General features: G+C 40.8%; 1 protein-coding gene across 1 annotated transcript in view; it reads left to right on the forward strand.

Annotated features, from left to right (window-relative positions):
- The window catches only part of gsg1l (gsg1-like), a 29,584-nt gene that overhangs the window by 8,813 nt on the left and 3,509 nt on the right, over nucleotides 1-17,262 (forward strand). Inside the window, exons 3-4 of the mRNA XM_074695759.1 lie at nucleotides 8,702-8,854; nucleotides 11,690-11,801. Coding sequence (XP_074551860.1) covers nucleotides 8,702-8,854; nucleotides 11,690-11,801 — 265 coding nt within the window. The remainder of the gene's footprint in view (nucleotides 1-8,701; nucleotides 8,855-11,689; nucleotides 11,802-17,262) is intronic.

Here is a 17,262-nt window from a genome sequence, read left to right on the forward strand (position 1 = left end):
CAGACTGAACCAATCTGCTCTCTGAAGGTGGAGCTAAAACACTGCGTACGGCTGATTGGTCGGTAGAATCGTCACTTACCCTGCAACAGAAGCTGTATTTCTCTTGGCGGCACACAGACTTCTTTAAATAAGACAAAATGCTGCATGTCTTACATCTATGCTCTTTGTTTACTGTGTCACATTTTTCATCTTCGTTGGATTTATTAGCGAGGTAAACTGTGTCACTTTATTGTTTAACAGCTGCAGCTTTCATCATCCAGCTTATGCGCCACCCACCACGAGAGGGCACAGTTTTGCTGTGGAAACACAAACAGGATCAGGCTTAACTGCACCAAACCATGCCAAACCGTACTGAACAAACCAGACTGCTCAGTGGAAACACGGCTTAAGTTGCCTGGGCTCGCAGTCCTTTCCCTGATTTACTTTTTTTTTGATGGAGTCTTGAGTTAATCTTTGTGTTTCCAGCAAAATGAGATCCATGTGTGGTTTAATATTGAGAATTAAGAAGCTGAAGGAAGTTGTTGAAAGTAGCAGATTCGCCTCTTATTAGGGATGGGTATCTTTCACATTTGAAACGATACCGTACTGATGACCAGTACCTGGCAATCAGTATCGGTACTCAGTACCAACTTTTTGGTACTTTTTTGTGTTCATGTGTTTATTTTAATGATAAAACAAATATTTTTAATTCGGTACCCATCCCTACCTCTTATACACGCACATTGTTTGTGGGTTTTAATGTTAATTGTGGAGTCCAAAATGGCAACTTTTGGAGAAGAGTAGGGATGCACTGATCCGATCCTGGTATCGGGTATCGGCGCTAATCCAGCCCCTCAAAGCTGGATCGGGTATTGGTGGGAAAGGATCAGTCCAAACTTGACACTGAGGCTAAACTATGATTTAGTCTACAAGGTATAAAATTTTTACAATCATTTAGTAATTTCTGTAAATTCTGAAGCATTTTTTTAGCCAAACTGCTGTTAAACATTTAAACACTTATAGTTTAAATCAATTTTAGTAAATCCACATGTACTCATTTTTGTCTTTTACTCAAATCAATACCAGTCTCACCACACAGTAGAGGATGCAGGTTATTATTTAACACTGGTATCAGATCAGGATTGGTATTGGACGATACCCAAAGCCCAGGTATCGGTATCGGTAACGGTACCAGAGAAGCTGGATTGGTGCACCCCAGAGAAGAGGGTAGGGATGGAGGGTAAACTAAAGCAGATGATTTCAAACCAGAAGGAAGAGGCAGTTTTCCTCTCTGCAGCTGAGAGAACTTGTTGAATGTGGTCTGAATTTGAAGGATGAAAACCTCGTCTTGTAACCTGTAGCTCACTTACTCAACGGTGTGCAGAGGATATTAAACACCCCGTCTCTTGGATTTCATGGATATCAAAAGTAGCAGGACAAGTGTGTGCAGATATTAAAGACGATTCTTTGAAAAATCTGTCTGCACAGCATTTAGCACCGCTGCCTGGGAGCAAGAAAATCTCCTGGATCAAATCCCAGGCTGGGCACAAGCCTTTCTGTGTAGTTTCCATGTTCTCCCCCTGTGCGTGCTCCTGCTTCCTCCCACAGTCCAAAAACATGCCTGTTAGGATGGCTGGCCTCTTGGAGTTGCCTGTAGGTGTGTATAAACAGTGATGGGTGTATCCGCCTCTGGCCCAATGACAGCTGGGATAGACTCCAGCCCTCTGCTAACCCGAATGGGGAGAAAGTGGTATAAATAATGGATGGATGAAAAATCTTGGTAATGAGTAAGTTTAGGAGCCTGAAGCAGAGTGATTTACAGAGTGCTCTCCTGGTTTCTGAAGTCATTTATCCACCCAATGCTAACTCCAAGCCTTGATTCAAGTTTGAGGTTTTAGAAAACCAAAAGCAATCCAGAAAACACAAAGTATTCATGATTCTCAAGTGACGTCACACACTTAAAGAACAACCTGGAGTCTTTGTACCAGAAATTACTGAGCTCTGATTCTAACTGCATGTTTTAAACTTACAAAAAAGACTGACGGTTGTTTAGCCATGCTAACCAACTACAAAACAAACCTGGGTTGTTCTTACACAGAATCCAATCTGTGAAAAACCCCCAGAGAAGACCAGATTGTCAACAATGAATCCATCGTGACTGTTTGGAGACTAAAAGTAATTTTTGTATCAGCTTATTAACACCATTATTTCTCATGTAAATCTGGGCATGTTGATGCAGGCCTTATAGCAGTGACTGTCTTTTTAGACCAGCCTCCAGTGGCCTCTTGTGGAACTGCAGTTTTTGGCAATTTTTATAATTAAAAACTCTATTAAATGACTTAACTCAGCATTCATACATAGGGATAGGTACCAAATTATTGGTTAGCATTTCAAGGTTTTATAATGAGTTATTTGTTAAATTAAAGAAATTTGAGATTTTATTATTACATTTTATTAAATTGATATTTAATAATTGTTACTGCATATCAGTGTTGTATCATTTCAAATGTGAAAGGTACACATCCCTTCTCATACACATTAAAGGCAGTTCACTAGCATGAATTTGAATGTAGCATCTCAGGACTCCGCGAAGCCCCTCCTCCCCCTCCCCTTGGAGCTCCTCCAAAGCAACGCCCCCGCTCACATGCACGAGCGCCGCTGATTCGCGAATATGATTGTGAATGACTGAAAGACGGACTCAGCACATCATTTTATGTATTGCACTTTGTCAAAAACCAAAATATTAAAACATAAAGCTAAAAACAAATAAATAAACGTGACTTTTGTTAGTACTTGCTTTACTTGTCAGAGCCCCTGTGGTGAGAGTTTATCAAACTCTGATCCAGACTACAGCCCAGAGCCAAGTACCTCATCGGGTCAGAGGGGACAGGCCCGAGGTCGAGCAAGAGGGGCAGTAGTTAGAGGCAGGGGAACAGAAAAAGGAAAGAAAGCCTCCGTCTTTCTTTTCTTGCTCTGTTTAGCCAGAGGAACGGTTTCCAGTAATCAGGGTATGGGTAGTTTCTCTGCCAGTCTTCTGCTGAGTGTGAACCTATACACAGCTAACACGCATTGAGTCAGGGGCAGTGTGCGCCGCTGAAATGTACGCAAAGAAGAAGGGCAAAACGGCAGGACGGGATTTGATTGGTTTAACAGATTGGATCCTAATCGATGTGATTGGCTGATGTTTTTCCTGGGTTTTCTCCTGCTGTAGATAGTGGAAATTATTCGCTGTCATTTAAGAACACATCATGTATTGCTTCCTATCGAGATATATAGATTATTTTAACCAGTATAACAAAAAGTGTATCTAAATCAAATCCCATATCTCTTTACCTGTAGAAACCAGATTAACCATTTCAGAAATGTACAAAAGGAGCATTTTACAGATTTTATCAGCACTTTACTTGACTCTTCCTCTGGCCTTCCTTGTGATTATATTGATGGAGGAGGCCATGGAGGGAAAGTGACGTTTATTAATTGACATGAAAGAAGCTCAGTCCTGTCTGGTGTGGTGTCAGGTTGTGATTTATGGAAGTAATAGACGCTCGTAGGCTCAAGAAAAATAAGGGCAACGCTTTATTCTCACATGCAGATTTGGAAACAGTTTTGTAAAACTGTTGGGGACTGATTTCACTTTTCCATCAACAATAATCTGCTGAACAAGGAGAGAGAATAACCTCATCAGAGGGAAACAGCAGCAGAGTGAATCTGAATTAACTTCAACTTTCCGTCTTTTAACTCCTCTTAAGACGTTTTTAATGTGATACCATGTAGAGAACACGTATCAGGTGCTTGTTAATGAGAGACCGTCTCCGTACCCTCCTTCAGATTCCTTCATTCTGCAGATAAAAGCAGGTTATCACTAATAGTTCACCGTGTTTATATCCTGGGGCTCATAAAAGGAATATTTTAGCGTCCAGAAGAAAGGGAATATTTTGGTGCATGCGGGCGTAGCCTCTAATTCGCTGTTTCATGCAGAGCAGGTAGTTAATAATGGAAGTTCTCTGATGGTTTCATCTGTTAATGCCATCTGGAAGAAGAGCATGATGCTGCACGGAGCGGTGCTGGATGAGATGATGTACGGAGCTGAGCGACCTTGCTTCTCATACAAGGATACAATATGTAAATCTGGCTTCCTTTGAGTCCTGCATGCTCGCTGCTGGGTTTTTATAACAAACAGCTGCTCTTGAGTGAGATCCGAGTTTGTTCTCAATGAAAACCGAGAGAAATGATTATCAGGTTAAAAGGAGACACACAAAGATCCAAGGTTGAGGAGAGAATCTTAGAGAAGCTGCTGTCATACGTCCATCTGTAGAGGCACAAAACTCAGAGAAAGAGCTTCCCACCAAACCAAAGCTTTGTTCCACATTTTTAAAAAGCGTTAAGACTGTGGAAATAATTCTTCTTCATCTTAAAACCAGCACCAAATCAATCCATCAATAATCACGTCGCCGGGCTCCCTCTCTGGATCCAACTTTTATTAAATCTCTGTTCTTGAAAGGAAATGTTTGGAAAGAAGCTGAAAAATGTTTAATGTATAACTGTTGACGCTCCGCACCACTGACCCACTTATGAAAAACACACACCCCAAACCCACACGGAGTAATTAAAGATGTAATTATGTGAGATGAGGTTCAATGAGCTCCTTCCTTCCTGTTATCAGCGCTGCAGGTTGAATCCTCCCCGACACATCCCTCAGGCTGATGAAGCCTCAGACGGCTCCTTCTGCTGATACATATTCATAAAACATAAAGCTAATTCCATCAATACTGTCGCATTGTGAGTTTTCCACACAGACATTTTTAACACTCAGGTTTGATTTTATGGGCTGGATCGTAAATAAACCTGCAGCTGACGAGGAGCTGGCACAAACTTTGTGTATCAGAGTCACAAGTTTGTTTATTAGAAGTCACAATATGTACGAGATATTTGAGTTTAGACGAAAAAGTTTCAACTAAAAGCCCTCAAAAGAAATTACATTATGAGAAAACACTGCTGAGTTCACTGTCTGTGTTGCAGGTTTCTGCGTATTAGATTGCCCTTGAAACGGCCTGATCACATTTATTTTACACTTCTTCAGCACTGTGAAGCAGTTATTGCTGTTTTGATCTCTCAGGCCCCCATAAGTTCTTCCTCTGACTCTGATATCTTTTAGGTGGTTTCAGGCATAGATCTAAAATTTCTTCCATCAGCTTGCTTATTTATTTATTTATTTTTTACAATATTCATAAACTTTTTAAAGAGATGGGTGCTGTGGCTTTAAGGCTTTATTTTGTCCCTCTTGTGACCTCAACATAATTTACTGCTAAGGAAATCCTTTTTTTCTCTCCTCGGTGTTTCAGAAAACCCTTATTTCAGCCTCTGTCTGAAACATTTTGTCTGTCTCTTTAAGGGTCCCTCTCCAAAACCCCCTTCCCTTCGATTGGCCAGCTCTCTGAAGGTTTATCAGGGGGTGGAGCTATGGGCAGACCTAGATCATTTTTACAATATTTAAACACGAAGGGATTCGAAAATCTTCACACATTCAGTCTGAACATCCAGCATTTTTAGTTTATATCCATGTTTAGAATACAGATACATTTCACAAATGTGGATCCAGAAGTCTTTTTTTGTCACTGCTCTCTGTAAAAACTCATCCATTGGTGCTTCAACAAAAATGTTGGATTACAATTTATCTTGTATTCCTTTTCATCATTTTCACATATACAGAACAGAGATAGACTTATATGTTTTTGTTTTTTTGTAAGGCCGATATCAATACAGATTATAAGAAGTCATGTAGGCTGAAATCCGATATCTGGAGATGATATTCATTTGCAGTCAAAGTGAAAATATCAGCTCCCACGCTAGGAAGCATGTCTTATAAAGTTAATTCAAAACTAAAAAACCTCGCCTCTCGCCCAATGACAGCTGGAATAGGCTCCAGGCACCTGCGACCCTGATCATGACAAGCCGTTGAGAAAATGAATGAATAAATAAATGAAAACTAAAAAAAAAAAAAGAATTGCTCCCTGAAGTTTTCTACAGTTAACAAAATGTAACTGCAATAAAACTGGACAGAATTGAGTTTATGCTGCTTTTTTAAAGGCATGAAGTGCAGTTGCATTAATGTTATTTTAAGTATTCACATAACTTTTGTTTTAAATGTTTCGGCCAGCTTGGCCTTCCATAGTGTAGACAGGAGGGAAAGGAGCTCCCGAATGTCGGCAGTTTAAGTTATTAATTCATTCATTAATTTTCTATACCGCTTATCCTGTTCAGGGTAGTGTAGTGAGTGTCTGGGGCCTATCCCAGCTGTCAATGTGCTAGAGGAGTGGTACACCCCGGACTGGTCACCAGCCAATCACAGGGGTGACATATATAGAGACAGACAACCATTCACTCACGCACTCACACCGAGGGACAATTTGGAGTGACTAATTGACATGATGAGCATGTTTTTGGACTGTGGGAGGAAGCCGGAGGATCCAGAGAGAACCCACGCATGCACGGGGAGAACATGCAGACTCCACACAGAAAAGCCCACTGGCCAAGGTGAGATTTGAACCGGTAACCTTCTTGTTGCGAGGCTGCAGCGCTAACCGTTGTACCACCATGCAGCCCCGCAGTTTAAATAATTTCTTATTATTTTTAAGAGCCATGAAATTGTATTCCTGCGGGTATCGATCAGAGGGGTGATTTTTTGTGTCTGTGAAAGTGAAAATAAGTTCATGGACAGTAGGACAGTCACGACGCTCGCGCTAGCCCGTCAGTGGGATTTTCCGTTGACGTTAGCATTAAGCTAGCGGAATTTCGCTTACCGAAGCTAGCTGGTTAAGACTCACGTTCCTTTGCTCATTCAGGCTGTTTATTGTTTTCTATCTGTTTTCCAGTGCCTTTGTTTGTTGAACAACGGTCCCTCATTTCACTAAGAACTGTTAAGGGATCTGCCGAGCCTGGCTCCTATGTTCAGGGAGGACAGAATGGAGTTCTCTCACTCACACACACATACTTCTAAAACGACTTTTTCCCATATCAGCAACGAACACGTTTGGAGGAACTGCCTGTGAGCAGAGCTGCTGCTTACGCTTACATGACATTATTGGGCTCACATAACAGTGCTAGTAGTTATGAGTTGCAGAGGAACAGGATGTTTATTATTATTTTGGGATAGTCTGTTGCCCAAACTTACCTTCGAAACACCGTGTTGTGTTTGTCTTTCTCAATCTGTTGAATCTCCTGACTGCCTTTCAACAAAATGTGTGTCTGTTGCTCCACTTTTGCACTTAGAATTCAATATATGCCGAATGATCAGCACAACTCTACTTCTTACAAAAAAACGCTTCTGGACAAGACTGTAATATTGCCAACTACAGGCCTGGCATACTTACTACGGCGTTTTCAGTCCCTCAGCATTCACGTGTAAACACAGATATTTTTACTTTCTACTTTCTTTTTTTTTTTTTTTTTTTTTTTTTTAATGTGAAAATTTGTCGTGTAAACAGGGGCCCAAAGACTCTCTACAGTCTTTACACAATTACTCCCTGCTCCAACACATAAAACATGAGGCTGAATGTTTCATGACTCCTTTTATTTTTTTATTTTTTTCCAACGGGCTGAAAAAAAATGCCAAACTCTGCAAATTTTATAAAGACAGGGCATCTAACAACAACAAAAACTTTAAGTAACAAAATCTCACAGTGTTCCTTTTAAACCAATTTTAAAAGAAATAATAATAATTTTTTTTAAAAATCAAAGAAAAGTTTAGGGTGGGCCTGTTTGGAAGTGGGTGGGCCTGGGACCATTTGGCCCACCCATACCTCCGCCCCTGCAGTCGAGAGTAAAAGTTGTTGCCTGTAATTCGTACTGCTTGAATTAAAACTGCGCCTGGAGTTTGTATTTTCAATTTGTCCACATCCTCAACAGAGCGTAGCCCAGCTGATAATCCTGTTTAATGCTGGTGTTGTGAGCCTCAATGACTCAGAAGGAGCTTCTGCCTTTCAGATATTACAAATGTAGGAAGCACTGAAGAGAAAAGTCTGGAAGTGGAAGTGGATCCCGAGGGCCGTTTCCAGTTCCAGGATGACAACTCGCGTCTGCTTTAAAAATGTTCACATTTCCAGAGCGTGAAGAAACACAGCAGAGTTGTAAAGCTTGTTCATCATCCTGCATAATGTCTCTTTCTGCTGTGATGGGATTTTTTCCCCCTACAGCTCTGTGTGACCGGAGGGCTCCACCAACACAGTAAAGAGACAGTAAAGACATGCAGGTGCTGATGTCAAACGCACCCTGCTCTTCTCCTGTGGGTCTGTTTGAGCTCAGGATAAAGTGAAATATTAGTTTCTAAGTGTTGTGTCCTGCCCACATCATCATTCTATGAAGATTCATCAGATTACCAAACAGGAGATGAATAATTGAAAGCTGAAAAATGGAGGAATAATTCAATGTCCCCCGCCCTCGGTGTCACCTGGAGGCAAAAAATACAACACATATGGAAATCTAATACCTACATCTTTCTCTCAAGTACGTTGACACTGATGATTTATTTGAATCAGTCCCCGTGAGGCAAATATTTCATCAGAAAGACAACACTAGGAAAACAGAAAGTTAGCAATTAACATCCAAATCTTACAAAACAAAGATATCTAAAGGAAATTCTGTTGTGCGCCTTAATATTTGAGGTGAAACACCTTTGTTTTATGAAGTCTACAGTGTGTATTAATGGTGTTGTTTTGTGTTACAGGTGTGTTGTGGTTGTCTGTGGTGTCAGAAGTGCTCTACATTCTGCTCTTGGTGGTCGGCTTCAGCCTCATGTGTCTCGAGCTCTTCCACTCCAGCAACGTCATTGACGGGCTTAAACTGAACGCCTTCGCCGCCGTCTTCACTGTGCTGTCTGGTAGGTTGGCAAACAACCCCAAAACTTGAGTTTTACTCCCTCGGTTAACGATCCGAAGTCTTTCTCCATCATTGTGAAAGTAGGTGAAGTCCTGCCGTGTTGTCCTGCCGTGTCAGGAATCTCATGTAGATATTTTTAAATCCTATAATCTCCGTGAGATCTGGTGCAACGGATAAAAAATATGATTACAAATTCAGAAATAGTCTTAGGATAACATGGAGTGATGCAGATTTGTGAGAGGTTCACCAGGGTCAAAGGTTATCCCCTGGAAGCCTTCGCTGTGTGGGATGCCAGGGATTTCTCTCCAAACTCATGTTAAACCTCTTACACAAGAAGCTGGCACTGCGTCCCTGCACCCTTATGCTAGCCACCTCCTGGAGCCTCTCTAAGGATGTTCCCATCAGAGGAGCAGGTCTGATAAACACAGACTGGTACGAAAGTTCAAGAGGGTATGAACCACTGAATTAAGAGTGAAGCCTCTGTGTGTCGTATGTTTACAGTGAAACTGAGACTCAGCAGACAGATGGAACATTTTCCATCTAGACTTCCACCACTTATATTGTGATTCTCATGCAACACTTCAGTCCTACTTTAATGTTATACTCCCTTTCAGCAGACTGTCTGCTACAATTTGATGTTAGTTGCAGGTTTGTACGATAATTCGTTACCTGACAGAGTTGAAAATTATGATGACCCATTACCAAGGCTACAATAGTTAACTAAAATGAAACTAAAAACTAAAACTAAAATTTGAAATACATTGCAGTTAACTCAGACTAATAAAAACTAGAAAAGAAAACAAAAACGATAAGTAAACTAAAACTGTATCTTGTGTTCACAAAACTAACTGAAACTAACTAAAATTATAGACAAAATGTCCTTAGTTATCGTTTCTGACAATGTTAATAGCCTTTAGGATTTAAATTAAATCAACACATTTTCCCAACCAATTTTACGACATTTTTCGGCAGTTGTCAGTGCCGTACGGCACCATCATAGCGACGTACTGGGACGTGCTTGTTTACTGCACTGACTGGCTGTGCTCTGTGCGCTGTGCTGCGACAAAACGTAGTGGAGCAATGAATCAGAGCATCTGTAATAGTTTAATTTCATGTGAGTCTAACTTTATTGTTACAGAGTCCAAGTTTCTAATTATTAAAGCTCACATTATATTTTTTCATGTAATTTATGTTTATATTATTTTTACTTAATTTATGTTAACATTATTTTTACATAATTTATGATTATATATTTTTTGTATTAAGTTTTAATTATTTCCTTGTGTTTAAGGCAGCAGCCAACAGTTCAGTATCAGCATTGACTGAGCAGTGAGCACTATGATGGACTTGAAAATAAACAGTATTACAAAATATTTACTCTGATCTTTTTGAATCCTGCACCTGGTTAATAAGGTATGAAAAAACTAAAACTAAACTGAAACTAAAACTAAGCCTTGTTGCAAAAACCAAAACTAAAAAAAAACTAGAATGCCCGCTCTAAAACTAATTGAAACTAAACCGCGATGGGAAAAAATGTCAAAACTAACTAAAACTAAACTGTAATGACAAATCCAAAACTATTGTAACCTTGCCCAGTACATGTCTCATATTCTGGATCTTAGTATCCAGAATATTGCCAGGATCTGGATCTTACTTCTGTATCTGTCAGAAATTATGGTGACCTTGTCTTGTATTGTTTTGCAAAGCAATCCGACCATTTATCGTGGAGTTATATACACATATGGCGAAAATGGCCCTATTCCACAATGATAAAGAACCCTTTCAAAAAATCCTGGATCCAGACGGTGATCCAGATCACCTCCAAAATTTTATCACATCTTTCTTATCCCATTTTGGACATTTCCTGAACATTTCGTCAAGATCTGTTTGTTACTTTTTGAGTTATGGTGTTTACAGACAGACAAACTCTCCACAAAACATAACCTCCTTTGCAAACGTAACTGTTCCGCTCCTGGAAAGGAAACTCTCAGCTGAAAGTTATGCACCACTTTCTGATTGGTACACCACAAATACAGAAAAGTCTCCCATTGGCATTTATGTTCCTTTACCACTCTAAGATTGCTCTAACCTCTAGCCTGAGCTGAAACCTAACCTTGGTCTCCATCTTATAGTAATAATGCACTTTATGGGGCCCACGTTTTGTTCCCAGAAAGGGATTGAGACTGAAAACACATTTTGCCCTCAGAACAGTCACAGAAAAACCCCATTAACCTCCACACACTAAAACACAATTCCTAGAAATCTTTGGAATAAAGTGTCGAGCTACAGGAGGAACGCGGCTCTTTTATGGTGAACGTAAATCTGGAGTTTTATTTGCGAGCAGCAGAGAGGCTGATTATAAACGTGCACACGTGGCACACACACACACTGCACGTGACATTAACAGTGTTGTCAGCTGTTGATGGTGTTGTTGTGATGTATCACCTCCACATTAATGTCATTCCTCTCTCATTGGCTCATGAACAGTATGGCCTTTTGATTTACTGTACCTTTATGAGTGATTACATCCCTGCCTCCAATTGATCGGATGTTTTATAACTGGATAGTTAAATCAATCGGTCCTGCATAATGAGTAATTATTATAGTTACATGTGCTCTGATTTATCACTGGATTTATGTTGAGCTGCATGTGAGCAGTGATTTGATTCAAGTCTATTTTGTTAATGGCAAGTATCATGGGAAAAGAAGAAGATGTTAAAGGATAATATTTGCTGTAAAGTTACATTAATCAACCTCAAAAGTGAGATTTGGTGACGTGTGTCTCTGACAGAGGTCCCCACTTGTTAACACAAACATGTTTGTGTGTGTGTTTCAGGTCTTTTAGGTATGGTGGCCCACATGATGTACACACAGGTGTTCCAGATCACAGTCAGTCTGGGGCCTGAAGACTGGAGACCTCACAGCTGGGACTATGGCTGGTCCTTCTGGTTGGTTTACACACACACAAGCACACACACAAACACTAATGTTGATAAGCCCCTCTATTGTTAATGAAAGCTCGTTTTGAAATGACAGAAGCAGAATTAAACCATCAGAGAAACATGCCCACTGTCTCTCTTATTAGATTGTGTTTTCAGGCCAGTTTTTTGCGCCAGTTTCTTTTCACTTCTCAGACGATGATGATGAGGCACACAGGGAGCAACAGGCCTGTTGTTTCTGTGATAATTAGCCAGACAAGACGCACCTTGACCTTCTCTGCTCAGCGCTGGAAGGTAAAGCCGCGCTGCTGCAGCTGCAGTCTGAGTTCATGTCGCTCATTTGTGGATCAAGGACGGTGAATCTCAGAGATGAACAGTGTCTAGACGACTTAATAAATCACACATATCGGCCGCAGGTGTTGGAGTTTTTCCAGAAAACATTGTGATTAAAAACAAACTTGACAATAGGTGTCGGTTTTCTGGTTTGATCATGTTATTCTTCCTCTACTGATGGCAATTTTACAGTTGTTTCACAGTTAGTGATGTTTGTTTTCTGTGTCTTCAGGCTTTTAACAGGCTGATTGCCACCAAAGCCCGGGCCCCATGTATGTTTTTTTTATATAGAGGACATTGTTTTCTCTGAGTTATGACCTTAACCCCTTGATGCCTGTCGTCGCAGATTTGTGTCATTTGTGTGATAAAAATTACTGAGGAAGCCAGAATTAACAAGGAAGCGCGATGGAGAGCTGTGGAAGCATGCTCTGGGCTGTGCTTGTGGCTCAATATTCATACATCCAAATCACACTTAACATGAATGCACAACCGGTGCACCACGTCTGAATTAGAGACACTAAATATAAAACACATTTACAACTCTGCTGCTGCGCTATGTAAACCTTACAACAGTCAGCTGATAGTGCAGCTGATGTCAGCAGACCTAAATGCAGTCTTGGTAAGGACGGAGAGTAAAAAAAAAATACAACTTTCTTTCACTTACTTTCTGTGTAAGCTAACTGGCGCCCAGTGGGGTGGTTGAATCAGTGTGTTAATTTTTTCATAACAGCGTGTGATTAGTTGGAAGCCAGATTTGATCTGTCCTCCCTCATAATTTTTTTTAATGATGCATCAACCAGTAAGCGATGAGCCATGCTTCAACCTTATTGGCTAATATGGCTGTTTTTTTTTCCTAAGGGAGGCCAAGTAAAGCCGGCCTCTGAACTAACAGACAGGGCGGAAGGCATGAGACATGTAGTGTAATACACGATAGCTGTGTCCCAATTCAGGGGCTGCAGCCTACGGAGGCTGTAGCCTTCGGAGGACCCGGCCTTTATAGCCTGCGAAGACCGCAAAGGCCGAACTAAATTGAGACGGTCTGGTCTACGAAGCATTTCCTGTTTGTCACCCTCGACGTCACACAGCACCGCCCTCACCTGTCAGGCTTACATTACTTTTAAACACACGTAAACCAAAACCTCACATTTAAACAGGATGATTTTTACTATCTTTTTATTGCGTTGTTATTATTATTATCATTATTATTATCATCATTTTTATCATTATATCATTTGTATTATTATTATCCCTATTGATAGAGTATAGATCTACCATTTACATGAGAGTAAGGCAACAACGTACATTTTCAACATTTGATCAAGTGCTGGGGGGATGATAAATAAATAAGTATAAAATAAAAGCTGCTGAAATGATTCAATGTCTTTTGTGAATTCCCTGTAAAAAAATACATAAATAAATAAATAAAAACTCCAAGTAAGTTTTTTTCCCAAGAGAATTTACATTTATGGACATATTTTTATAAAATAATGAGAAGATTCATAAAGAACTGTTTTTCCACTTTATATTACTTGAAAAGAGCCCAAACAACACATTTTCACACAGAAAAACAAAATATTCTTTCACGTTTTAAAAACACAATCACATAGTTGTTGCCAGAAATCCTTCATATCTGGATAAATCAGGACTCCTTTTGGAGTTCGGCCGTGTCCATCATGTTCGGCGTTCATGCGCAATGAATCTTGGGATATGTGAGGCTATGAAGGATTCACCAAACCCGTCCTTTGCGGCCCCCGAAACGGAGGACAGATTCGTCGGCCGCATTTGGAGGAGCCTCCGTATTGGGACAGCCTCCGACGCACCGCTGTGACGTAATCGGTCTTCAAATCCAGCCTCCGTAGGCTGCAGCCCCTGAATTGGGACACAGCTGATGAGAGCTTGACAGGAGGGGCGCTGTCTTACTTCCCATGCTCAGCCAAAGCAGAAGTGCGCTGATGTGGTGTTCTGACCATAGACTGTATAAAACATGGACGTAGTCTCTCTCGTTTTTTGAACTGGGCTGTAAATAGGTTAATGTCTGCTTTGAAAACAGTTTTTTCTGGTTTGGTGTGTATGTGACTTCCGCTACTTCCGGGGCCAGCCTCAAGTGGACACTCGAGAAACAGCAGATTTTAGCACTTCCTAATTGTCTCATATTCCCAGACCGGAGGTTGCCGCTTGGTTTTGACAAGGCAATGACAATATGAAATACGTTTTGGTTAAGCTTATTTATAGGCTATTTTTTCTTTCTTGTAATATCTTTTTGGGAAGCCAGGCTTCCCTTGGCCTCCGTGAAAAACTGCCACTGATGGATTCATATTCTACACATACCAAAGATCGTATCAGATCCACTATGTCACAATATATTGTTCAGGGGATTAACTTCTTATGTCTATATATATATAATAAAACTAAGTTATAACTATTCTATGTACTATACTCAAATGTAAAATCCCCACCTAATTTAACATCTGTTAAATGCAAAAACACATTTAAAACAATCTATTTTTATAATTGTTAATATAGGCAGTAAGGGGTAGACAGATTTTAAACCACTTCCTAGGTGAGGGCAATGCTTTATCATGCAAATAGTAAATATGGTTTTAATGTACTTCACGTGTGCAGAATATCAAGCTACAGATTAGTTTACCTCTGGTTTATTGAGGGCTGTGGTTGGCACTACTGCCTCACAGTATGAAGATCACCAGCTTGAATCCCAGTTCAGGCGTGGTGGGTCTTTCTGCACAGAGTTTGTGTGTTCTCCCTGTGCATGCATTGGTTTTCTCTGGGAACTCCAGCTTCCTCCCACAGTCCAAAAACATCTTCATCAGGTTAATTGGTGATTTCAAATTGCCTGTAGGTGTAAGTGTGTGCACATCTGTCTCTGTGTCAGCCCTGTGATTGACTGGTGACCAGTCCAGGGCCTGAAGACAGCTGGGACAGGCTCCGGCTAACTTCGACCCTGAACAGGATAAGCAGTAGAAGATGGATGGATGGATAGATGGATGGAAGACAACCTTGTGGTTTGCACAAGTCTAACAGCCCAGGGGCTAATATATATTTCATTTGTTGACTAGCAGACACTCCAAACACTGTCTTTGAAACCAACTGAGAACAAAATAGCCCCAGAAACTCAAAAGACCACTAATTAGACCACAGGTGGACTGGAGCCCAAACTTTAATGACCAAAACAGTCTAAAGCAGGATTCAGGTGTGCTGCATGCAACAGCAGCAACTAAGTTAGTCAGTTTTACAAAGAGAAATCAAAAATCCTGTAAACAGCAAGTCTGCTTTAATCTGCCACATGCACAACGAACAGGAAGTAGAGACATTGAGGGAGGAGGAACACTAATACACCGTTTGATCGAAAGTGTCCATGCACTTTACAATAACCAAATCTGTGTGAAAGTTGGTGCAAAACTTGTGCAACAAGAACAAGCTCTCCTCATTTTTTTCTCAGAGGAGATTTTCTCAGTCAGAAAGTCAAGTCAAGGCCTCTCATTTCAAACCAAGTGGGAGAATTCAGGATCATTAAAGTGGAATAAATTCAGCAGGAATACTTAACCTCTGCTGTCTCCTTCAGGACGATAACAGGTGTGAGTGTGGGCTACAGCAAATCAAAGAGCCGTGCCCCGACACCTGTCACTCATTTATACTGCAGAAAGGAATGGAAAAGGAGGCTGATACATCACTTTTAATGTTTTATCACCACTTTCTTATTCCAAAAAATGAGAGTAAACATGTTTCAGGACAAACAGAAGGAATCTCCCTGAAGCTTTTAAAATACACTTTGATTTTTCAGAAATCATTTGGAGTGCTTATCGCAGTAAACACAGAATTTACAACCCTGTAGCTTTAGATTTTAACGGGGCAGAGATCTCGCTCAGGAGGGAAAGCTCCTGCAAACCAAACAGCTGCTCTTCATCTGCAGCAGGTTGTTTACGCGTGAGAGGCCGAGGATGACGGAGGAATGATGCTGTGTACTAGTGAATGTGTACTGAGATGATCGTGATCCTGGTTTTGAAGTATCCATATATTCAGCCTGTTTGACGTTATTCTTGGTCAGCAGTGTTTGACTCAGCTCAGAGCAACTGTCAGCTCTCCTATTAACTCCCTAATATCTCACCTCTTCCCTTCAGAGTGCAGACTCTCAATTAGCAGCACATCAGATACGTGCTCGCAACATTAGCTGGAAGAAAGCCCGAGGCTGCAGCGCTCAGAGCGTGCAATGAATCACCTCAGATGTTTCTCTGAGTGGTTTTAGTTCAATAAGTGTCTCATTTCTCTACCTGCCCTGTCACATCTCAGTCTCTGAGTTCCTGATCTGCTGGGACAACTGTAAGGGTCACTATATCTCTTCTGTCTTAACCGCTACCAGACGGGTGACATTAAGTTTTTGGCTTGGTATGCAGCCAGAAACCTGAATGGTCAGACCAAATGAACATATTTTCAGGCCTCTACATATTCATATGTTGTAGAAATCCCTGAATCTGTCTGTAAACTGACCAAAAAAATATGTTCAAACAAACAAACAAACAAACAAACAGACAAAAAACCCTGAATCTTCACACAGCGAGCTGAAATGGCAGGGTCATCATATACAGGGTTAATTTGTTTTTCAACAACGGCAGATGCACTGGCAACTTGGATGCAGAAGTGCTGCGGAGTGTAATGGTTTGTCAACCAACGTGGAGGAGTTAACCACCAAAAACCACATTTTCAAACTAAATATCATCACTATGATGGATGTTAAACAGCTCCCAGGTTTGTGAAATAGCAGTGAGTGGACAGAAGAGATCAGCAAGTGGACAGATATTAGGTGGACAGATGTTTTTGGCAGAGAAATCCAGCGTGTACCCAGAGAGCAATTTAAACACACAACTCTCACTCGATGCTCATGACTGCATTATCCGTGGACACTTGCCAGACTGTGACATACCAGGGAGTAAACGTGTGTCAATAAATCAGAAACCCTCCCAAACCCCCAAAAAACTCACCTAGACTACTGAGTCTGAGACCCGGTTCATAATAAAAGAACCAGAAAACTACATCCAGAGTTAATTATTTACCCGCAGACGTCGCTGGTGTTTCAGTGTAAAGTGTGACCCTGTTAACTGGTGACTCTCTGCCGTTACTACCA

Source organism: Halichoeres trimaculatus, unplaced genomic scaffold, assembly GCF_033239565.1.
Source record: "Halichoeres trimaculatus isolate MK-OKI-2021-1 unplaced genomic scaffold, fHalTri1.1 fHalTri1_scaffold_20, whole genome shotgun sequence".
NCBI lineage: Eukaryota > Metazoa > Chordata > Actinopteri > Labriformes > Labridae > Halichoeres > Halichoeres trimaculatus.